Source organism: Herpailurus yagouaroundi, unplaced genomic scaffold (assembly GCF_014898765.1).
Source record: "Herpailurus yagouaroundi ecotype Mexico unplaced genomic scaffold, PumYag 162, whole genome shotgun sequence".
In the NCBI taxonomy this organism is placed as follows: domain Eukaryota; kingdom Metazoa; phylum Chordata; class Mammalia; order Carnivora; family Felidae; genus Herpailurus; species Herpailurus yagouaroundi.
Window position 1 is genome coordinate 69,562,299 of NW_024412403.1, and position 24,043 is coordinate 69,586,341.

The window sequence follows — 24,043 nt, forward strand, 5'->3', positions numbered from 1 at the left end:
TTGCTCTGGATACGGGGTGTCACTCTCTGTCTCCATTTCATCCTTTCTGGACCGCTTGTCAAGAAGCTGGAAGAACACACCCCATAGAACCCAGGGTAGAAGGTAACAGCTCTCAGCCTGGGTGGGGCAGGAAGGTGGGACTGAAGACCTCATCAACCTAACAGAGGGGAGGGGGTGGGAGGAAGGCCGGGAGGAGGTCAGTTCACTTGAACTATAGTCAAACAGCAAGCAAATGTTCAAAAATGTGACAAATAAGCCACCAGGTGCTCTCCCCAGAATGTATAAATCCTCCCATCCCTCTTCATGGTCTGTGGGGGGCCTGGCACAGCTCCCTGGAAGGGGCCCCACAGCCAGGACCTGTCTCCGGGGCTGCACTGCTGCGGCGATGAGGTGCCTGTGTGATGTCCCTGTCAGGGTGGACACCTGTCCCAAGGAGCCCTGTATCCCTTTAAAAATCAACCTCTGCTGTCGCTCAACACTTTCTCTGGACTTTTCTCCCAGCTTAATTTTATCTTTAGTCTAATGTCTTTTTTAAAAATTTTTTTTAATGTTTATTTATTTTTGAGAGAGAGAGAGAGAGAGAGACAGACAAACAGAGCATGAGCAGGGAAGGGGCAGAGAGAGAGGGAGACACAGACTCTGAAGCAGGCTTCAGGCTCTGAGCTGTCCGCACAGAGCCCAACACGGGGCTTGAACTCATGAGCCATGAGATCATGACCTGAGCCAAAACCAAGAGTCAGACGCTTAAACGACTGAGCCACCCAGGCACCCCTAGTCTAACTTCTTAAGAAAGGAAGAGGGAAGATTTCTCTGTCAAAAGGTTCTGACCAACAGGTCAGTTCAATGGAAAGATTCATCAGTAAAAGGCATTTTAATCTAGGGAGAAATAGAAAATGTTCTCTTCATTCACTTTAAAAATTAAGAACATGGAACATGACACTATTAAAAATAGAATGCCAAAGTCTGCTAATAATTCAGTTTTATATTTGGGCAAGTGTGGGATGGGACAAAGTGAGGGGGAAGAAGGGGACTATAAGGTGAAAGAGGGAAAGAACAGAGGTCCTCTCGAGAAATAAAGGTCTGCAGGGACAGAGACCTATTGAGACGAAGAGATAGGGAAGGAACGAATCCACCTAGTTCACGCAACAGACAAGGAGCAAGGCAGAGATGAAACCAATGGCTGGAGATACAGTAGATGGCGGACAGACCTCCTAGTTGTTTTATTTCCATGCCCTGGCCTACTGCTGTGTTGCTAACTGATTTGAGGCCTGTTGCATTTTTGCAACAGAAGCAAAATGAAAACATTCCCTCTTCGCTGTCAGCCGTCACAAGGCCTTTCTAACTCTCATGTCCTTCCCGAGATGCAGGAACCACGACCGTGTGAGGAATTCACGACTTGACTCAAGGGAAGAGTGAGAAGACAAGGAAGCGGCTGCCAAGAAACATTCCTCCCCAGAAGAAGAAGGCCGCGCAACCCCTGGAGCCCTCCCCCGCCCACCTGGCCCACCCGGTCCACCCGGCCCCTCAGCCCTTGGCCCAACCCGCTTCTGGGTGCAGCGCAGGATGAGGAAGGTCTCAATGCTGTGCTCCTTGAGGTAGGCGTTGCGCTCGCCCCCACAGCCTGGCTCCACCTCGTAGTCACCATTCAGGTAGTTGAGTGTGGCCTTGGTGATGTGGATGCGCCTGCAGGTGGGGAGAGATGCAGGCAGAGCAGGGCAGAAAACATGACTTCAGAACTCCAGTCCCCACACAGAACCACACTGCAACTGACTTGGCCACAGTTCAAACCCCAGGGCCCGAACCCTGGCTCAGATGCTAAGCCCAACTTAGATCCCAGCCTCAACACACTGCATCTCTCCACTGTTCAAGGTAGACCCCTTCCCACCTGACCACACCACATCACATCTACGTTATGTCATCCTCATCACAGAATACATCATTAGCCTGTCAGGAGGACACAGTCTCAGTCTCACAAATCTCACAAACCCGCTCAGGAGCCAGCAGTGGCTCTGGCTGAGTACACGACTGAGTCCAGATCCCCCAGCCTGGCACGAATGTTCTTTTAACACAGGCACTGTTTTTCCCGCTGGTCCCTAAGCGGTCATGTGCTCTACTTCCATTCCTTGGAAATACCGTGTTTCCTATACCTGTGCCTGTCCTCACTGTAGTCTCTCAGCCTGGCCCTCCCTCCACTCCCACCTTCCTCACCTGTCCGAATCCCACCCAGTCACCCTGGCCAGCTCACATCCTTTCCATCCTGGCCACCCCTGAAAATTACCCACAGTTCCTCCCTCCTCCAGAACTCTACCCCATCTATCACATCACACAACAAGTTGCCCTATTTTGTGCAAATATCTTCTGGGTAAAGCCCGGGCAAAGGTTGAGAGGCTGCTCCCTACAACTTGCCATGGTGTGGTGCAAGTAATTTGTTAAGGAGAGGACCATCTACTAAAATTCTGCCAAACCCATCCTGCCCACCCCCTGCCCCATGCCTTGGGACAGTCACCCTGAGTGGGGCTGGGTGGGAAGCGAAGTCTGGGCCCTCACTCACCCTGCCTTGCCTCCAGCTTCCATGTGGTTGGCCAGCGTGACGTCATTAGACCAGACGTCGAACTGCCACTTCCTGAGACCAAGGACACCGCAGTGTACTCGCCCGCTGTGAATTCCCACGCGCATGTTCACGTTCACCCCAGTCACCTCCCGGACCAACCTGGGGATGGAGCAGGGGTAAGGCTGGGAGAGGGTCGGGGTCCAGGCACACAGAGTGGGGGCGGGGCTGGAAGGCACGGGGTCGGGGGTGTGACAGAAGGTGCAGGGGTCAAAGAGTCATTTCTCTCTGGTCCAGCCCAAATTCAGAGTCTGAGACTGTTCCACCCGACGGGCACCGCACAGGCTGGGCCCTGGTGCTCAGGTGCTGTAAGTGAGGCGTTGCTTCCCGGCATGGCCACAAGGGGGCACAGCGCCTCACGCTACAACCCAGGACTCAGGACTCCCTGCTTCCCCACTAAGGTAACTAAGGTTCTCTGTGCTACCCTCAAGTCAATTCAGCTGTGTTCCGCATATTAGTGCCCGTCCGAGACAGGGAAGTTATAGCCGCTTCAAACCCCATTCATAGAATACTCGGATCTGTCCACATTGCTGCTGCTTCTTGGACATTAGCAGGATAACGGAGAAAGGTGGTTAACTATTTCAAGAGAGGACACATGTCCTGCTCAGGAGAGAAGGGGAGCCTGAGCAGGTGCGGGGGATCAGGGATGTTCCATGTGCTGGAAGACAGCACCAGTCCCCACCGCGGTGGCACATGCACCACACCCTGGGGCACAGGGGCCTCTAGTAGATGGGTGGGCCCTCTGCAGGATGGAGAGTGTGATGGAAACTCTATTGCTCTGGGTATATGTCTGAGGCGCAGGGTCTGCAGAAGAGGGTACAGGTGCTTGCGGGGGGAGGGGGTACACAGTGTGTACTCTTTAGGGACCTGGATACTCTCTGATACCCTGGGATAGATCTACTCAGGCAGCTGTGGGACCAGCAGTCTGACCTGGCCTAGAGGGCAGGACCACCATGTGGACACTTGCCCTCCTCACCACCTCACAGGCAAGAGGCTGACGCCTGACACAGGAAAGACTGATGTCATTCATCATTGCTCTTGTCCTGGGATACCTCGGCTGTGGCTGCGCCTTCCATCCACAGTGCCTCCGGCCCCTTGCTTAGGTTGGTAACATCTCATTCCGCCTTTCTGTCTTAACTCTGGGGCCACTTCCTACAAGAAGCCTCTCTTGGTCTTCCCAATGGAAACAACTGACCCTTCCTGGACCCTCCCATCTCGATTTGCCTCTCCCACCTGGTGGCGACTGCTCGGCATGCCTGGTATCACAGCAGCGGGAGTCCCAGCCTCTCCCTCAACAGACTCCATGCTTCCAGGCAAGGGGGGGAAGCACTGACTAGCCCAAGCACGCAGGGGCAGTCAGTAAACACTGCAGAAAGGAACTCCACCAAACCGAATGGACTCCACCACCTTCCTGGACAGCTACTCTGACTTCTGACCTTGCCCACTGTGGCTTTTCCTTTGCCCCTCCCTGGCTACTTCTGAACCTCGAAATTCCTGAGCCTAAGCTTGGATTACCCATACCTATTCATGACTGGACCTCCTTCTCTGGCTAGCAGTGACCAAGAATTGGCCAAAGATCTTTTTTGCTATTGCTCCCAGGAAGGACGGGACACCTGTTTGCATCCAATTGCCCTATTGTGTTACCCTGGGGAGCTGTTTAACCCCTGTGAGTCCAACCTTACTCATCTGGAAAGAAATGGGACCAATGGGCTCTGCCCCTGGCTGGGTAGTCGTGGGACCTAAAAGACTAGGGTGCAATGCATTGGACCAGCACGACGGCCACCTGGTCCTCCTCTCTTGCAGAGGTGAGGCCACATCTCCCGCTACCCTGGAGTCTGCAAACCCCTCCTCTCCTAGAGGACATGTTCCCCTGGGAAAAGCTTCCTAGGCTGCTGTGGATAGAAGTTGCCCAGGAGAAGGCTCAAAGTCTAGAGGTGCAAATCAGCCCTCCAGCATGGCCACGGGGCCTTGGGAGACAGCTTTGCCCCAGTTTCCCTGCCTCCATTAGTTCCACCTGGAGGCCAGTGGGTCAGTTACTCAGGCTGTGGGACAGCACCCCCACAGATGGACAGTCCCCCCGCAGACTGGCACTTACGAGATGGCCTCAATCATGTCCATGCCCATCTCCACGCAGCAGTGAGCGTGGTCAGCCCTCGCTTCAGGCAGCCCAGAGACACAGTAATAACAATCCCCCAGGATCTTAATACGTAAACAGTGATTCTCCTGGAAAGCAAATTAATTTTAAAAATTAAAAATAGTAGGAAAGAGAAGTGGGAGGGAAAGAAACGGGAAGCAAACAGATTCACCCCATGCCTGGAATAACTTGCCTTTTAGGGCAGTGAGCACAGACCCAGTGCCGGCAGATGCATGGCCCCAGCCCCAGGACAGGCTTATCGGGACTGGCGGGTAGTGGGGGGGGGGGGAGCGGTGGAGGACAGGCTGAGCAGCCCTCACAGAGGCATTCCAGCCTCCCCAGGCTCAGGAACTCACTTTTATGGTCACTGCTGAGACCCAAGAAGAATGCAGTTGGTCTGATGAGGGAGCAAACAGGGCAGACTCATCAGAGTGAAAAAGGTCCCAAGTTGAGAGCCAGCCCCTGGTTCTATTGCCAGGCCCCAGAGAACGCTCTGACTCTTGGCCTAAGGTTCTACGGACAGTTTGCTGATTCTCCTTCTTTTACAAAAAGACTGAAGCAGAAATGAGACCTAACCAAAGCTCATCTGACCCTCAGCCTGAGACTTACACCAAAAAGAATGCTGCTAAACCAGCAAGCACATGAGCGCTAAGATACCCACAGAGCTGAAGCACCCGCCCACTGCTGCTCCTGAACAGAGGAACTGGCAGGGTCACCCGACAGTCAGGGTGACCCATGACTAGGGTTGGGATGGGATGTCGTTAGTCACCAATTCTCCAAATCTGGCCCCTAGAAGTTACTCCATGAAGCGGGATGCTAGGACACACCAGTCCGTGTGGCCTGGACTCTCATTTAAGGCCCCCCCAAAATCCAAGGGCCCAGCATACACCCACTCGCCCCACCCACGTTCAGTGATAGAAACAACCAGTGAGGTGTGAGACCCGCCATCTAATGCCCTTGGCGGCCCTGCTGCCGCCTCTGACCAGCACTGGCCTCTCATCAGTGATCTGGTCTGGTGTCCTGAGAGGGCAAAAGGGAACGTGTCCACGTCGGTGATACCGCAGCAAGCAGCCCCTGACGTGCAAGGACTCTACAAAGGTCCAGAGCATCACTCAAAGGCACGAAAGCTGGGAAAGGATGACAGTGTCAGCAAGGGCCTAACGAACGAACGCACCGTTCACCACTCCAGGCCCCGGGGTGCTACTTCCAATTTGCCAAACAGTGCAGCATCCTCTTTCCGGAAGCCTATAGGGGGTGGCACATAGCTGTCTGCAGGCCAGTTGCGACTCAGACTCATTCTCTTATCACTGGCCAACCTCATCAAGAAAATGGCTCTATGGCACCTAATTTGCCGACCAAACAGAAATTCCTCAGGGGCCTGGGCAGTGTTACCTGCGGGCCTTGCCGCACCCCCCTCCTCAGATGGAGGGCTCGCCCACTTGCCCCCACCGTGACCAGTGACAGTGTAAAAGTAAGGTGTGAGGATATGCAGCCACAGCCCGTGCAACCCCTCTGCCCCTCCCCAGTTCTCAACAGTGGACTCTGCCCAGCAGGGCACACGCTGGCACAGTGCCTGTCCCTGGGGTTCGGCGAGTCCTTGGCCACAGCACTCTCCCTCAGGCAGCCCAGATGGAGCCACCCTCTGGCTCCAGCACAGGCCCTTGGGTGCTGAGGACAGCAGGCAGGAGACTCACCGCAGCCAGCTTGTCGAAGCGGGCGAAGAGCTCGTTGAGGGTCATGACTAGCTCCTGGGCAGTGCACTGGGACGCCAGGCTGGTGAAGCCCTCGATGTCAGCAAACAGGATGCTGGGGAGACAGGTGGAGGAAGACCCCCATGAGAGAGGGAGTTCAGGGGGACACAGCCAGGGCCACCCTCTGCCTTAGGAGAGCTGTTGGCCAGAAAGAGTCCAGGTGCAGGCAGGGGCAGGCGGGGGGCTCCAAATGGCTGCTGGGGAGCAGATCAAGAGCCCTGGCACCAGAGAGTTGAGGATGCTGGCCTCTCCGTGCTGGCCGGGAGATATGCTAGAGTCCCGCTTCCTGTGCTCTAATTGTGCCCTCACTCCCACTCAGGGGGAAAGATGGGACAGAGGCATATGAAGTCTGGGAGTATGCATCTGCCTGAGTTACCAAAGTCAGGGGCCTGCCCCCCTCCCCCAGTTCTGTCACCTCTTGGGCCTGCCCTGTTTAACTCCTGAGCAAACCCCTCAAGGTAACTGGGGCCTTTGATTCATCTGCTTGGAAAGTGTTTCAGGCCTAAAGGGCAGCCATATTAAGGTCTCACCTCTCCACCCTACAGATAGGGTTTTAGACCCCAAGCCCTCCATCCCAAGGGAGTCCTCTAGAAGGGACAGACTAAAGCGGCCTAGGGGAGAGAGACAGAGAGGAAGACACAGCCAGCAAGCTTCTCTGGAAGCCTCCAACTCATCCCTGCCAGCAACTTCAGCCTCATCCCCAGGCACGTAGTCAAATGTACCAGCCGTTCCCCGCAGTGTGCATTGTGGATCTTCTATCCGTTTCTCTGGCTTTTGTTCAGGAGACTGAAAACGTCTTCCTTTTCTCCTACAGCACATTGCCAGAGGTGAGTCCTCAGGGCTGGAATGTGTAAGAGCGCCGAGAGTTGTTTTCTTTCCCCCCAGGATGGACACAAAAATGTAATCACTCTCAGGTACTGAGATGCTCCCGGTGGCCCGGCTCACGGCTGGGAGTTTCCAAACTGTCTTCTCACCAAGTCCTCCAGGCAGCCCCAAAGCCAAGGCTTGGTGTCTTCTCACAAATGAGGAGGCTGCGCCTCCGGGAAGAAGCAGCAGACAGCAGTGCGGTGGGCTCCTTCGCCCAGGCCCGCGCTCTCCCCACCGCACCGCGAGGCTCTGAGGCACCTGACTCTTCCTTTTTCAAATGAAGAGCGTAGAACTAAACAGATTTTGTCATTTTATTTGGAAAATGTGTGTTGGTAAATTAAGCTTGTCTTTCTATCCTGATGCTTGATCTCTGGGGCCTTACTGACCCTGGGGAGCCTGTCTCACCCCGGCTAGGCTTTCTTGGAGATAAGTCAAAACTCACGCTGGGGTCAGAGCCCCGCACCCCAACCAGGCTCTCACACCCGGGCCACTACTCCCCTGCCCTAATCACCCCAGGGACAAGTACCGGACCCGAGATAGTCCCTCTACTCCACAGCCTGATGAAATTATTCAAACTAGCCCATCCCAAACCTGCTTATCCTGCCTCACCCATTCCTTTCCGCAGAAACCCCAATAAACGCTCTCGTCCACAGTGCCCTCTCACCCTGCCTCCCGATCCTCCACAGCGCTTCTGCACATGGCCCCCATGGTGTGTGCTGTGCTCCCTTCTCTTGGGATGAATAACAAACGATCTTTTCAATGGCAGCTGCCTCCTGATCTATTTGCCTTTGTACACCTGGATAATAATAAAACCTACCTTTTAAAACAGCTGGACACTGTTCTGAGCACTTTGTGTGCATTAACTCACTTAAACATCATGACCATCCCATGAGGTTAGTATCTTCCTTTTACAGGTGAGAAAACAGACACAGAGAGATTGAGTCACTTGCCCATGGCAACCTGGCCAGGCTGTTGGCCCCACAGCCAACTTAAACCAATAAAAGCATAATTCAGTGGTCTGGCATTGTATATGGGGCAGAGAGGGGCAGAGGGGCATTGTGGGTAGGCAAGTCCAGGACTCCATCAAGAGGGGGCATGGTTAGCAGCTGCTTGCCAGCTCACACGAGGTAAGGTGGAAGCAGAGACGAGCCAAATGGGGGGAAAGAAGAAAAGCTGAGGAGAAAGAAGAGGAACGGAGAGGAGATACACTGCTCCATCAGGCCACAGGACTAAGAACAGCAGACAGACTGCTTCTGAGTGGACAGCTATGCAGGCAGGGGCTCAGGAGATGCAAAGATTTGGAGTCTCCATCAGGCTTTGATGCCTGGGGTCTGACGGGGCAGATGGGCTCAGCACCCTGCCCAGAGGGAGTGCATGGTGTCTGCATGCTGGGTAAGAGGAGCAGGTGAGGGGAGGCCGCTACGCTCCAGATGCTGATCTCAGGCCCTAACTAGGTGCAGCCCCCTCCCCACCCACCTGCTGCTTCTCCAGCTCTCAGTCTCTTAGGCAACTGCCCCACTCCATTCAAGAACAAGGGAACCAGCTCTCTCAGTCTATGTGAAAGCACCATCACATAGTTGCTCTGGAAATTCTTTAACTCTCAAGACACCAAAGCCAATTGAGGTTGGGATCAAGACCTGTTGCTCCAGAGTTAAGAAACATATGCATTCAGCTCAAGTCAGTTTTTCAAATGCAAAGCCAGGAGATACCAGGCCCAGCGGCAGCTCCATGCAGAGTAAAGCTACGGAGCAGACGCCTGGCCTCGGGGGCTGATGAGACCCCCACAGCAGGAAGAGAAAAACGTCCCTGAACCCGAACCGAACCCAGCAAGGCAGGATGACTACTACTAGGGTCAGGTAACCCACAGCGCCGGGCCAAAAAGAGGAGTGGAGGGAGAGAATGGGCTGCCCCTAGAATCAGGAGTGTGGACCAGGGGTTCAGAGGGCGAGTACAGGATCCATCAAGAGGGGGCACACTCTGTAGCTGTGACCCCCACACCTGCGGAGCTTACCTAGCTACTCAGGAGGGACACTCTGACAGGGCTGGCCGTGGGCAGGCCTGCCATTGTTCTCCTTCTCCATAGGGGACCTTGCTGGGCCTTAGAGCACTGTCCTCCACAGCTGCTCACATCCTGCTGGACCAGTGGGCCTTAGACTTGGTGTCTGTTAGAAACACCAGGCACTTTCACAGGAGTGGTCCCTGAGCCCCACCCCCAGAGATTCTGGCTTAATTAGCCTGAGGTGGGGCTCTGCTCTTGATGGATTCTGTTCCGTTTTGTTTTATTTTAAGCTTCCCTGGTGATTCTAACATACAGCCACGGTTGAGAGCCACTGCACTAGTTTAAATGTCACTTCAAGGAGACCTTCATCACCCTATGTGAATCTATAACCCCTCCCATGTCTGTCTCCCTTCCCTGCTGTATTTTTCTCCACTGTACATTTCACTGTTTAATATATTATTGCGGGTGTTTTTGTTATTATTATGCTCCTGTCTCTCTCTGTCCTCGCTAGAATGCAAAGTCCTTGAGGGAGGGATTTTGGCCTCGTCCATTCACTGCCACATCTCAGCTACCAGCACAACGTCTGGCACATGGAATAAATGTTCAGTAAAATTCACAACTGGATAACCCTCTGACTGAGGACGGGTCACATCCCCCTCGCCCTCTGCCTTATTCCCCATCCTCCCCCGCCCCCGCCCCACCCTGCACAATGCCCAGCCCGCAGAAGCTGCCTCTATTAGTCTCCTGCCATAGCAAAGTACTACAAGCTGCGTGGCTTGAAACAACAGAAATGTGTTCTCTCACAGTTCTGGAGGCTAGAGGTCGGAAATCCAGCTGTCACCTGGGCCGTCCTCCCTCTGAGACTCTGGGTAGGACCCTTCCTCGCCTCTTCCTACTTGCTGGTGGTGGCTGCCCACCCTCGGTATTCTGGGACTCAGGAGCTCTGTCACTCCAGTCTCTGCCTCTGTCCTCACACAGCGCTGTCCCTGTGTATCTGTGTCTTCGTCTTCTTTTAAGGACACCACTTATATTGGATTAGGGGCTCACCCTACACTAGCATCCTAATCTGATTTCATCTGCAAGGACCCTATATCCAAATAAGGCCACATTCACAGGGACCAGGGGTTAGGACTCCAACATATTTTGTAGGGAGACACAGTTCAACCCATAACAGAGCCTAATATAGGTTTGTTGAATGGAAGAGAATATGCACAGTTTGAATACAAGCAAGAGGCAAGGCCAGCAATTCCAACAGTTCTTCCTTCGACCCCATGGGGCCTCTTGGGATCCCAAGCAGGTTGCCTGAGACAGGAGCCTGTGGAGCCCAGGGCCTGGCATCAGCAGACACCACAACGACATCCACGGGATAAATGGTAGAATGGTTGCAGAGGCCATGAGCAGCTTCCTGGTTAATGCCAGGAGGTGTCGGAAACAACATCGACCACGCCAGTGTGTGAGGGGCCTGCAGGTGGCTGAGAAAGCCAGAGCCTCCCTCCAGACTGCTGGGATCTACTCTTTGTACCCCCCCCCTCCACCCCCACTGCCGCCGCCGCCTGGGGCTTTCAACAGACACTGAGGAGTCAGAGAAGGTAGGCTGCTGGCTGGCTGACGAGTGGGTGGTGAGCCAGCCTGCTGGAGAGGAGAGGCTCAGAGCAGGCTCCGCACTTGTGCAGAGGTTTGGACAGGGTCTCTGAGGTCCCAGCTCTGAACATTTATGGAAATTCTGCCACCTCCACGTTCCCCCCACCTCCTGTCAAAGGCAAAGTTACCCTCCTCTGCTGCCTTGGGGGAGGCTTCTACTCAGCGGCTGTCACTCTGGAAGCTCCTCTGTTTTTGAGGTTGACCCAACTGCAGACTTCTCCTGGCCAAGGTTTCCTGATGTGCTCCTTGGTAATCCTCAGGGCCATTGTACGGCCACGCCAGGCCCAGACCTGCAGTCCGGTGTTCGTTCATTGATCAGCTCCCACTTGAGAGCTCATCTCGGCAACGCAATCAGGCCCTGGCGGTGGGCACGCGGAAGCAGGGTCGGCCGGCCCTGGCAATGCACTCCTCCCTAATTGCCTGCCATCCATCACTTGTGGTTGCCCACCTCCTACTCCAGAGGCAAGAGCAGGCAGGCACTTCAGCCCAATTACCACAATAGGTCCTTCAGTGTTCCGTCGCAGCTCGGCTCAGCTTTTCCACACGTATTTGTGGGTAAGCACATTTCCTCACCGTTGCTCCCTCTTGCACCAACAGGTGCTGTGGCCTGATGAAGATGTTGGAGTCTGACCCCGCTCCCGAACAGAAGCCACTCCAGGGAGCGCGTGGGACGCCTAGATGCCGAGTTCTCGTGGTGGTCTGGGCGGGAGGCCATGCCCAGGACCTGCTGCTCTGATTTGCAGTCCTCGGCCCTGCGTGCAGAGGGGGCTCAAGAGATGCTAGAGGCAAACCGTCTGTTGAATTGGGCCCAGGAAAGGTCATCGGGTAGGGGCAGGAAGGGGGTATGGCCAGGTCTCAGCCCAAATCCCAGGATGTTGGGCCCAGCGGGGGCTAAAGGTCTTAGGGAAGCAGGGCAAGAAGTGCTGTATGGGCCCCAGCAGCGTAGCCTGAGAAGGCCCAGCCACAGGCCAGGGGTCCCACTTGCTGTGGCATGCCTCCCATTTGCTTCAAGCCATACAACCTGGGGAGCCTCTCAGGTCCACACCCCTTGTAAGATAGAAGAGGAGTGATGGGTCACTCGCAAGCATTAGGTGAGCAGCACGGTCAGTGTTGTGTGGTCATATCAATATCTGGCTGAGAATGGATGCCAGGTGACTGGGCATTTTCCAAGGGGTGGTGCAAAAACAATTAGAGCGGGGTATGTGGACCATGCCCTATCTGAGGGACAGGCTGGGAGAGGCGGAGGGGGAAGGCCAATGAGAGAATGCTGAACACAACGGATATCTGCACAGACTCCACCAGCAGGGCAATCCACCCGGGGACAGCCATGCCTTCTCCACTCTCACGGAAATGGACCCCTTCCTTCAGAACCTGGAAGGGCCCCAAGACTGGCCTGACTATCAGGATTGGTTCCAGAGGGTCTGGGGTCGATCTATGCCCTGGAATCCATGTTGCCAGCCTCAGGATCCCCTGCAGACCCCATTCCATCCCCTGAGCCCTTGATCTTGTTTCTGCCCACCAAATCCTACAGCCACCACCCAGACAATGGACTTTGTGTTCACAAAGCCTTGCAAGAGCTGGGGAAATGTATCTCAAAAGAGAAGCCCATGAGGGGGAGGGGACTGCACCAAGACCGAGCAGTAGTCAGTGACCTCTCAGTGATGAGAATGTGGTGCTTTCTATTGTCTTCTTATATTGTTGATTCCTAATTTGTCTACAAAGAACATACATCCTCATATAATAAAAGAGGTTGAAAACAAATCATATTTTTCTAGGATCTCATTCTAACCCTTCCATCTTCATGATATCTTCTCTGATATCTTTCTTGCTCTGATTTCTTACAAGAATCAGAATTTCACAGACACAGCCTGACACATTCAACAGGTTAGTGGTTCTTCAGCCTAACTTATCTCCCTTCCTACCTACCCCAGGGCCCCCAATTTTGAGTCCAAAGAGCTAAAATAATAAGTCCTTGCTGGCCACTGGCTCCTTTGCCCACTGATCCCCATTCTGTGTCCAAGGACAAACTTAGGTCTCTTGTGAGACCCAATTCCATGCGAGGAAGTGAAGAGACTAGAGCCCTTATACACTGCTGGTGGAAAGGTCAGAGGGTGAACCACTATGGAAAACAGTATGGACTTATTTAAAAAATTAAAAATAGGGGACACCTGGGTGGCTCTGTGAGTTAAGGGTCCCGCTCTTCATTTGGGCTCAGGTCATGATCTCACAGCTGTGAGATCGAGCCCCTTGTCAGGCTCCAAGCTGGGCATGGAGCCTGCTTAAGATTCATATTCTCATATTCTCTCATTCTCTCTCTCTCTCCCCCCCTCTCCTTACCCCTTTCCCTCTGGCCCTCCCCAACTTGTGCTCACTCTCTCTCTCAAAAAAAAAAAAATTAAAAATGGGATTACATGCCATATGATATAGCAATTTCACTTCTAGATATACACCCAAAAGAACTGAAAGCAGGGACTCAAGAAGGTATTTGCACACCCACAGCACCATCATTCACAACAGCCAAAAGGTTGAAGCAACCCAAGTGTCCATCAACAAATGAATGGATAAACGAAATATGGCACCTACATGCAATGGAATATCATTTAGCCTTAAAAAGGATGGAGAATCTGGGGTGCCTGGTGGCTCAGTCAGTTAAGTGTCCGACTTGGGCTCGGGTCATGATCTCATGTTCTGTGGGTTCAAGCATCGTGTCAGGCTCTGTGCTGACAGCTCATAGCCTGGAGCCTGCTTCAGATTGTGTGTTTCCCTCTCTCTCTGCCCCTCCCTTGCTTGCACTCTTTCTCTCAAAAATAAAATAAACATTAAAAAATTAAAACAAAAAAGAATGGAAAGTCTGACACATGCTACAACATGCATGAACCTTGAATACGTTATGCTGAGTGACATAAGCCTGTCACAGAAGAACAGATACTGTATGATCCCACTTAAATAAGGTACCCACAGAAGCCATATTCATAGGCAGAAAGTAGAATGGTGTTTGTCAGGGGCCAGGTGAGGGAGGTATGGGGAGCTGTTAACAGGTACAGAGTTTCAGTTTTGCAAGATGAAAAAAAGTTCTGGAGATGGATAGTGGTGGTGGTTTGCACCACAATGTGAATGGTTAAAATGGTCAGTTTTATACTATGTATATTTTACCACAAGTAAAATAATTAATTATTTAGTTAGTTAATTAAAGAGATAAGACCCAGCCCCAGTGGCTTCCCCCATGGGGCCAGCTGCGTTCTGAGGCTGCTGTCCTCACGGCACTGGGCTCGGCCCGGCCTCACTGGTGAGGCCCAGATACTCCCTGAGGGGCAAGCGTGGTATCTTTTCTGTCTACTCTTAGTCACGCCTGGCAAAGAGCGGCAGCAAAATAAATGTGGAATGAATGAGATAATAATATAAAGGCCACCTCTGTCTATAACTGGTATAACGTAGAGCTCAGAATACTTTTCTTAATATCAGGTTGGAGACAGGAACGCTAGGTGTTTACAGAACCATCCCTCATGTGGTCGGATGCCGGGAATATGACTGGAGGTAAACATTTTCCCTCTCTGCCCACAGGGTGCACAATCCACCCACAGGTATCTGAGCATCACGGACGTTGCCATTACAATTCACAGCCATGCTGCAGCTGAGCCAGACACCAGAGCGACCTGGGGAACACAGCCAAGTCCTTGAAGGAGACGGGAGAGGAGATGATAACCTTAAAAGGGGGAGGTTCAGGAGAGCCTGAGGGGAGAAGGGAAAGGAAGGGACGTGAGTGAGAATAGGGCAGCCTTCCCCACACCCCGCCCCCCACAACCCTGCTCTGCAGGGATGGGCATTACCTCAATTTCACCCCTGGGTTAGCAGCTCTTCCGGCCAGGCCCGTGAGAATGAGGCTGTGATTCGAGCCAATGAGCCAAGACCCCCACACTTCATCCAGGACCCCTCCCAAGGTCCAAACAGACGGGGCCAGGTGAGGAGTGTGTTACCTCAGCTGAGGACCAGTGCCCCGGGGAGGAGTTGGCACAGACGGCAGTCTGGAATGCTCTGTGTTCCTCCCACCATCTACAACCTTTAAAACCTAAGGGCTCCAACATAAGGACAGGTCATTCAAGTGGAGCTGTCCTCATTCAAAAGCGACCCTTAATGGAAGTGGGGAATCCTTCAGTGCCCTTCAGAATCAATCCTTCAGGTGCTCCCTGGCTCCTGAAACATTTGGGGTATTGGTCACCTGACCTTGACTCTTGCCTGGCAGCCTGCTTCACCTCCATAGGAGGAACAGTCTATGGCTACTGCCTGGGTGGGGGGCCTGGCCAGGGACACCCCCATAAGGAGTGAGTCTTAGGGCCCCGTCTTCAGGCTCTGTTCCTTTGTGGCTTCTATCATGACAGAATAATTGAGCAGTAAGTTTTGTAACATCGATAGCCTTCAAGAATGCAAAGCCCTACCCCCATTCCTCATGTGATACGTTCCCACATTACTAATTAATCCATTGTGTAGTGCATGTCTTCCTGAAAGGAAAGTGAGCCTGCCAATATCAGAGAGGGGGTCTCTCTCAGTTCCCACTGCAATCCCTGCCTCATAGCTAAGGGTCTGTGAGTGCAGTTGGTGGTCTCCACCCATGGAAGCAGAGGAAAACATCCACTGAATGAATGAGTGAGGGGACACCACTATTCCCCTTTACAGATACGGAAACTGAGGCTCAGGTTAGGTGACTCATCCAAGTTCCCACAGCTATTAAGTGGCAGAGCAGGGTGTGACCCAGGCTGCTCAACACAGACATTCATCTTGCTTCACAACGGTGACCTCTTGGCGAGGGCAATCTGGTGGCACATGAGCTCTGACAACATCTGTACACTTACTGCGACGCATGGGGATGTGCCTTCCCCTGCTGTGAGCTTCTAGGGCTGGCCCCTTCCTCCACCCTCACTGTCTCTCCTCCAAGGCAGAGCACTGGGACCCCCCAGCCCAGGGCTGTCTCTGCTGGCATGTGCTGGAGGCCCAGGATGGCACAGCCCCCCTCTGCTGGCTGCAGGAGAGGCAGGCATCTGGGGAGAGGACGGTGAGGAGGGCTCTCAAGCCACAGGTCTGACACCCAGCAAGGGCCCCAGCCCCACCGACCAGTCCAGCTAGAGGGGTTAACACATCTCCATCCGTCACCACATGAAAGACTGGAGAGGCTGGGGGCTCCAGGGAAGGGGTCTCCAAGGGTCCTTGGCCTCTGGTCCACCTCAATGCATAGCCAGCACCAAAGCACCTGACAGCCTCCTGGCAATCCCAGGAGCGACTTTTGTGTTGGGGGCCAGGAAAGGGTGAGGCCACAGAGAGCGGTGGGGGCCTGTTGTCACCCCTTCCTGCCCAGGCTAAACTCTCCCCACCCATTAGTCTCTTCCCCTTCCGTAGATCCAGGCCCAGCCTGTCACACCGCAGGGTTGATTTATTTTTCTTGTGGCCTTGCTCTCGGAGGGGCTAGAGGGCAGCACGTCGTCACCCTCTCTAAATATTACCACTCCGCAGAGAATTGACAAGCGTGACTCCTCACCCCTCCACTCTCCAGCTAGAGAATCCCCAGGCCTTTCTTTGTTGATAGGAGCGCGATAATAATCATAATAGCAGTACCAACAATAATAGCTGTTCCCAATTACTGAACACATGTCCTGTGCCAGACGCTGCACTAAGTGCTTTCCTCACACGATTTCATTTGCTTTTCACAACCCTACGAGGTAAGTATTCTTCCTGCCATATCATGTAGATGAGGAGACTGACGTTCACAGCATCAGTACCTATAACTTGCCCTGGTCACATGGCCACGAACAGCAGAGCTCGGGTTACTCGCAGGGCTGCCTGACCCCACGCCTAATCACTGTGCCATGAGCCCAGCCCCAAAGTGCCCTTCTACACTATGATGTCACCCCTCCACCTACTACTCAACCCCCAATCTGAGTCAAAGGTTCAACCCAAAAGAGAGACCAAGCGTGCAATGTGTTTCCATCAAGAGCTGCAGCCAGGGTTGCTAATGGAACAAGAAACAGGGCTCCCGCGAAGTATTTGCATATGATTGCTTGTGGCTGGCCTCAGATGTGTACTAGCCACAACTAGCCTGGCAATTTCAGAGTCAGAATTATGTCTGTCCCTATAAAAAGGGCAGCATCTTGATTTTTCTCTCCTTTTGTCTCTTTCCTGCTTGCTGTTATTGATCCTCTGCACGTCCTAAAACAGAAATACCCTCATTGTGGCTGCAGATCTGATTCTTGCCACATGGACACTGACGCTCCAGCCACTTTGTGATTAGAGTACTATTCTTTTCTTATTTCAATGTTTACTTATTTTTGAGAGAGAGAAAGAGAGTGTATACACATGTGAGAGTGGGGGAGGGGCAGAGGGAGAGGGGACAGAGGATCTGAAATGGGCTCTGCACTGACAGCAGTGAGCCTGATGCGGGGCTTGAGCTCACAAGCTGTGAGATCATGACCTGAACCAAAGCTGGACACTCAACCGACCGAGCCACACAGGCGTCCCTAGAGTACTAGTCTTTTACCCATCCAAAGTCAAGCCTCTGTGGGAGTGGAAGGGTGAGGGCGATGTCACCCCAGGGGTGGGCCATTCTTTGTAGTGGTGGAAGAGGCGTGAGTCAGCCCCTCTGACCAAACCCCCTTGCTGGAGGGATAGGGGCCCAAAGCCACTGAGAGGAGGAGATGAGTGGGCAAGGTGCTGGGCAGAGATGCAGAGGTGGCCGGATGTGTTAACCAAGTCAGGCTGAGAATCTATGCCTTCAATGCCCAACTGTTTCTGAGCACTAAATTTTCCTCATTCCCTTCGTGTTCTACCTTATATTTGAGTGGAATCTGCCGAAAGCACTGCCACACTGAGAACAGTCAAAGAAAGCACCTTTTGTCCAAGCTGTGTTTGGAAGGACGCCAGGGCCAGTGAGATGGTGAAGACAGGATCAAGAGAGAAAATCCCAGAAACAGGGAGCTCAGGGCTTTATATGTGCTAGAACCACTAGGCAGGTTACTCCTTCCCAACCTGATTTGGGCTTCTGGGATTTGTTCTAATAGGGAAGGCTCTTTCTTTCCATGTCATAGAGTCCCCAGATCTCAGGGGTTTCAATCACACAGGAAAGGCCCATGGTGGGTACACACACACACACACACACACACACACACACACACACACACACACGCTAGAAGCCAAACCTCCTTCCTCTCTCTCTTCTGAGTCTCCCCTTGGCTTGGGGGCTCCCTGACTCCTTCCCACAAACCCTCATACACACTCCTTTCTCCTAAGCATATAAAAAACCCCTAGTCAGGCTAGGTAAGAACTCTGATACCAAAAAGCTTTCTGGAGACAGGTGTCCTAATTAACCAGATCTGTGATCTTAGACAAATTAATCTCTGTGCCTCAGTTTCCTATAAAATGGAGATAATAATAGCACCAACCTCTTATATTGTGAGGACTCCATGAATATAGTGAAGCATTGACCACTGTGTGAGTTAAAGAAGGCACTATACGAGTTTAACTACTGTTGTTACCAATTATTCCACCTTGTGGGTCAGAGATGGGTGTGAGAAGAAGTGGGAAAACAGTACGTCAGCACAACCTACCAAGTCCTGGGTCCCACTTCTCTCTCTGAGCTTTGGGACACCTCCTGAGCAGACATGGGGGGGACTCGGCCATAGGCATCCTTCTTCCTGCTGCTGTCTATGCTCTCCCTGCCTGACAGTGGCGCATGGGTGGGCTTCAGGGGGATTGGGGTACCCCCAAAATGGGGACAAAAGTGTTGTTCCGGTACCTTTTTCTCCCAAAGGTTTTGAGTCTGTTTTGGAAGATGGATACAGGACGCGGTGGGCAGGAACAACGGTCTTAGATTCCAGGGCACACTTGGGAACTGGACAATTCTGCCTGAACTTCTGACAATTTCTACAGGAAAACACAGTGCCTGCCCCGCCCCCGTGGCCATCAACCTCACCTTGAAAGGACGTATATTTGTGTGTGTGTGTGTGTGTGTGTGTGCGCATGCACAGTAATTCATACTATCCCATTTAATCCCTTTATGAAAACTCAGCCCAAGCCTCAAAAGGTTCCCTCTACACCAGCCTTGGAAGACTTGTGGGGCCAAAGAAAACCTGCCCAGGGAGAAAGTAACTCTCTCAAAGGCAAACACAGTAGCTCCTTTTCTGGGCATATGGGAGGATTACTGGGCTCTCCAGGAAGCCATGCTGGATGAAGGCCACTGTATCGCTTCATGTCCCCATGGAACTCATAAGCAGATTTTGCACTCTATTAGTCTACATCTGTTTGCACGTCTCTGCTGCCGGCAGCTTCTGTCTAGAGAAGTGGCAAATGTGCAGTAAAAGGGGCATGGGCTTTGGGGCAGGCCAAACTAGGTGTACCTCAGCTTTGCCACTCCTCGCTGAGTGACCCTGGGTGAGGGTCTTAGCCATTCCAAGCTAAGTCTCTAAACGAGGGATGCTGATAAGGGGCCCCACTTTGCTGCATGGTCAGGATGATTAGCAATAGATGGGTAATGGCTGGTTCAGCGCCTGACATACACTGGCTTAGAAGGCATGGAAGCTGCTAGATGGTGATGAAGGTTGAGACGATGATGGGGATATGTGGGTCCTAAGTCTGCTCTCTGTCTCCCTTGTTAGGCTAGGAATTTCCCCAACAGCTGGTGTTATTGCTTTCTCCTTTCTCCTCCTTCCTTCTATATCTTCTCCCTGCAGCTTCACCTCCAACCTGTAGGGGTATGGTACGGCCAGGGCGCCCCAGACAACACACACCCCAAAGCCACAGACCACCCTGTTGGGCTGTGCTCCCTTGAAGGGGAGGAGGTAGGGATGTTGTCTCCCTGGGGGATCAGTCCTTCCACCCCCAGCCTCACCCCCCAGCCTCATTCCTACCTCACGTTGTCATGTTTCTGGATGTAAATCTTATGGAACATCATATCCTCCTGCTTGGCATTGATGTCTGCTTTCATCTCCATGGCAACATGACGGGGCAGGACAGACAGCAGGAGCCGCTCCTGGGGAGGGAAGCACATGCTTTTGTCATAGGTCCTTCCACCTGCCTGGGTCCCCACCTGTAAAGTCCTAGAAAACCTCTCAGGTCACCTGAAATCCACGGAGCTAACACCTGTGTGGGGGTGGGGCTAGAGTCATGCCCCCAGGGCTACTTGAATCCTGTCTCCCTGGGCAACCTCCTGGTTTTTCTGGGCACATACTTGGGGAAGAGCCCTCCTGGTGAACCTGTAGTACTGAGCCCCCTGGCATCCTGGATGTCACCTGAGACTCCATGTGACCTCGTGCAAATTACTGAACCTCTCTGAGCCTCAGGTTCCTCATCTATAAATAGGGATGAGGTTGTTGAGAGCATTAAATGAGATTCATTCAATTAGTCATCAAATATTTACTGAGCACCTATCATGCTGGGCGCCAGGAGTTATAACTGTGAGTGAGACAGGCAAGGTTCCTCCTTCACAAAGCTCCCAGTCTCATGGGGGTGTGGGGTACTCTGCGGCACTGAGCAGGGGTACCTGACCCGGGCTGGGGAGAATGGGGTGGCCAGAGAAGGCTTCGCAGGGACCAGAAGGAGAAGGTTCAAGTGCTCCATCTCTACACAGGGGAGAGTAACCCAGAAGAGAGGGGAAATCACGCTGACTGACAAACTGAGAGAAGAGGTGGGAAAGAAGCAGGGAGAGGGGCCAGGGCCACACAGTGGAGGGGAGGGTCATGTGGGGCCCCGATAGGGTCTGGACTTGGCCTCCCTTCTGCGTCCTCCTCCCAGGCCCTCAGCTGTGGAGCTGAGCACGACGCAGCAGCATCCTCGGGGGTATCTCATTGCATGCTCCCAGCACGCCCTGCATTGAAATCTGTGCTCTGCTCCAAACACAGAGAACCACGGGAAGCTTCCCAAGCTGCTGGTGGTGTTTTCTTGCCTTTGCACACAATCTCCTCAGCTAGACTCACCATCCTCACATATGGCTGGTAGCCCTCCTTCAGGCTTCCCCCCTTCCTGGCTCTGGCAGCAGCACCCCCTCACCACCCAGGGCCTTCCTACAGAATCCCTGATCACTCGGGGTTTTGGTGACTTGTTAACAGGGTCTCCCTGTAGCAATGAGATACCCCGAGGATGGGGCTGTGTTGTGCTCAGCTCCACAGCTGACGGCCTGCGTGCGGCCTGGAAAACACTGTTAATCTAGCGAGGGTGCTCTCTGTGGGTTAGCTTGGTCTCCCTGAGCATCAGTGGACATGGCCACTGAAGGCCACCTCCTATTTACTGAACTCTCAGTAAATGGTTACTGGTGACAAAAACAAAATAAAGAGCAATTCTGTGGAAATCTAAGACAGCTGGGAGAAAGTGTGCTACATACGGTTTATATCCATGAAAGATCTTCCTACAACTATAACCACTTCTGGGCTGAGGGTCAGGAAGGTGGGGGGGGGCGTTGGGGAACAGTTCTGAGTCCCATTATCAGGTGGCACCGAGGAGTGTTCCCAAGGACCCAAGGGTGGGGGAAGGCCCGAGAGCCACAAGGCTCTGGCTGGGTGAGGAGTATCCACCCCCAGTAAGTACGCCTCTCCTCCCTGGTATCTTGGCTCAGAACATGGTAAAGCAAACAGATTTTCTCTCCCAAATCCCTGTGGATTTGCTGGAATGTCCAGCCTGTCCAGGGCTAGTGCAAGTAAACGGTGATGAGCTATAAAATGTTCTTTTTACTGGAGAAGGGACAAGGTCCAGGAGTGAGAAGGGACACTCCCTAACACAAAAAGGGACGGATCTCTGGCAAGAGATGCCAGAGCCTGGAACTGGGATGAGAGAGGGGGCCGTTGAGGAGCATAGGGGCCTCCAGTAGGTTGCAGACGTGCAGCAAGCATGTCAGACAAAGACAGTGGGAGGACTCAGGGACACTGCTGAGCATGGGTCTCGTTCAAGAGCTGGACCAGGAGTTCAGACAGGGCCAAAAGAATGCCTGGGGCAAGCCAGGCCGCCGACTGGACAGCATGAGCTGGGGACCTGGCAGGACACAACGGCCACAGCGGCAGGGCTGGACAGGAAGCAGGGATAGGCAGCGACTCGCGGGGGCGGGGAGGAATGGTGCCAGAGCGTCACCCCCTTGCTCAGCCATCCAGATATGGCCAGCCCGTGCCATTAACTCCTCAGGATGCATCCAGATGGAGTCAGAGACCCTCTCACACTGTGGTCAAAGGGCACTTGGGACGTCCACAGCACACGCTCTGTGCCAGCGAGGAGGGTGCAGGGGACTACTGCTGTCTAGGCCTTTGTCTCCCTTATCCCCAAGCTCGAAGGCAGCAGGACTCCATTCAGCTTGCTGGGTAGGCACAAACATAAGAAGAGAGGAGAACCTGCTTTGGAGTAACCTCATCTCTAACAACTACAACTGGTACAAGTCTAGTGGGGGCCCCCGTCACCCTGCTGACCTGCCCACACGCTCCCCTGGGGTCACACGGTCCCATCTCTGGAGCTCCTGCCTGAGAGCTATTCAGCTCCATTGCGGCCCAGGGTCCCCAGACCTCATCTGGTTCACACGCAGGAGATGACACAATGGTCCTGAACCCCAAACAGGATGCCAGGCAGCCAGGAGGGGAACGCTGACCAGCCCTCAGTCCTTGCCCTTCCCTTACCCAAGAGAGCACACAGGGGCAGGACACCCTGCCCCAGTGCTCACTCGGAAAAGTCCTGCAAGTCTCTGGCCCACGTGAGTGGCTTACTTCCCTCCCAAAAGTTCTCCGAGGACGAGGTTTAGGGTGAGACAACCATCATCCTTTCTCTGAACCAACCAAACCCCAGAACTCAGCACAGAGGACGTGCCTGGCGAGGGTGTCCCAGGGGTTGACAGCTCTCCCTTCTCTCCTCTCTCATGGGGGAGCACCTGAATCCCAGGTGGGAATGCTCATGCAGACGCTCCTTCACCTCATCAGCACTGGGGACAGGTGGAGGGTGCTTTTCTGTGCCCAGGGCCTGGGCAGCCTGGCTTCTTTGCAGTCCACAGGGGAACACTGAGGAGGCAGTGGGCAAGGGCTGGGGTAGAGCTCTTTCTCCAAAGTCTCCCTAGAGCATGCCCACAGAGCCAGAAATGGTAGACTCCCTCCAGGGAAAACATTCCCCTCTGGCTGGGTCCCTGCCCGGAAGACAAGGCAGGGCAGCTACAAGGAGCTGAGCTGGGGGGGGGGGGGGGGGTGGCGGGCAGCTGGGCTAAGGCAGGTCCTGGGCCTGTGCTCCCTGTAGCCACGAAAGGACAAGAGGGCCCTACTCACCTGTTGCTGGTTCTCCCGTTGTGAGTGGAGCCGTGCCTGGATGCACTCCCGGGTTTCCTGGAAGGCCTGTCTCTGAGAGACCTCAGCCGGGTAGTGGGTGCAGACACCCACAATGTTGGTGCAGGAGAAAATGAGGACATTGGAAACAAGCTGCAGAGGGAGAGATGAAGACACCGAGCTCAGGCCTGGAGCTCCAACCAGTCACTGGAGCCCCAACCCTGACCCTCCGGCCCCCAAGCATAGGGCCCCCAGCCTCCACATTAGCAAAAACCACCTAGCTGTGAGCAAACCAATGCCAAGGACACCCACCCATGGCTGACCACAGGGAGTAGCCAAGCATAATAGGTCAGGCTCTCTGACTTCCTCAAAGGCCAAAACTTGGCTGGCCTGTGACAGGTTATGGCCCTAAAGAACCAAGTCTCTGAATAATCATACTGAACGTGTCCATAGCCCCAGCGCTGAAAAGGTTGGGGATACTGGTGATGTTGTGATGGAGCTGTGTATTGTGGGAGGTGGCAGGGGCATTGCAAGGTTCCATAAGCATTGCGAGATTTTTTTTTGAAAGTACAATAAAGTCCAGGGCAGGACAAAGGGCTACCCTTTGGCAGAGAATCCTTAGCTTATTATTATTTTTATATTAGCTTATTATTCCTCAGGGATCAACTGCGATGAAGCACGCACTTGCTGGCTACCCATGAGATACCCAGCACTGTGCTAAATCCCCTGGGAAATGAGAGACGGATAAGGTCCCCAGACAGTAGGGATCAGTGGCAATAGCTG

General features: G+C 53.5%; 1 protein-coding gene across 1 annotated transcript in view; it reads right to left on the bottom strand.

Moving 5' to 3' along the window:
* ADCY5 (adenylate cyclase 5) overlaps positions 1–23,807 on the bottom strand; it is a 61,156-nt gene extending 37,349 nt beyond the window's left edge. The window contains exons 1-7 of the mRNA XM_040485035.1: positions 23,699–23,807; positions 23,264–23,448; positions 19,889–20,010; positions 6,437–6,548; positions 4,704–4,831; positions 2,552–2,710; positions 1,542–1,683 (exon numbers count right to left, since the gene is read on the bottom strand). Of these exons, the coding sequence (XP_040340969.1) occupies positions 1,542–1,683; positions 2,552–2,710; positions 4,704–4,831; positions 6,437–6,548; positions 19,889–20,010; positions 23,264–23,448; positions 23,699–23,807 (957 nt within the window). The remainder of the gene's footprint in view (positions 1–1,541; positions 1,684–2,551; positions 2,711–4,703; positions 4,832–6,436; positions 6,549–19,888; positions 20,011–23,263; positions 23,449–23,698) is intronic.
* Positions 23,808–24,043: the final 236 nt, after the last annotated feature.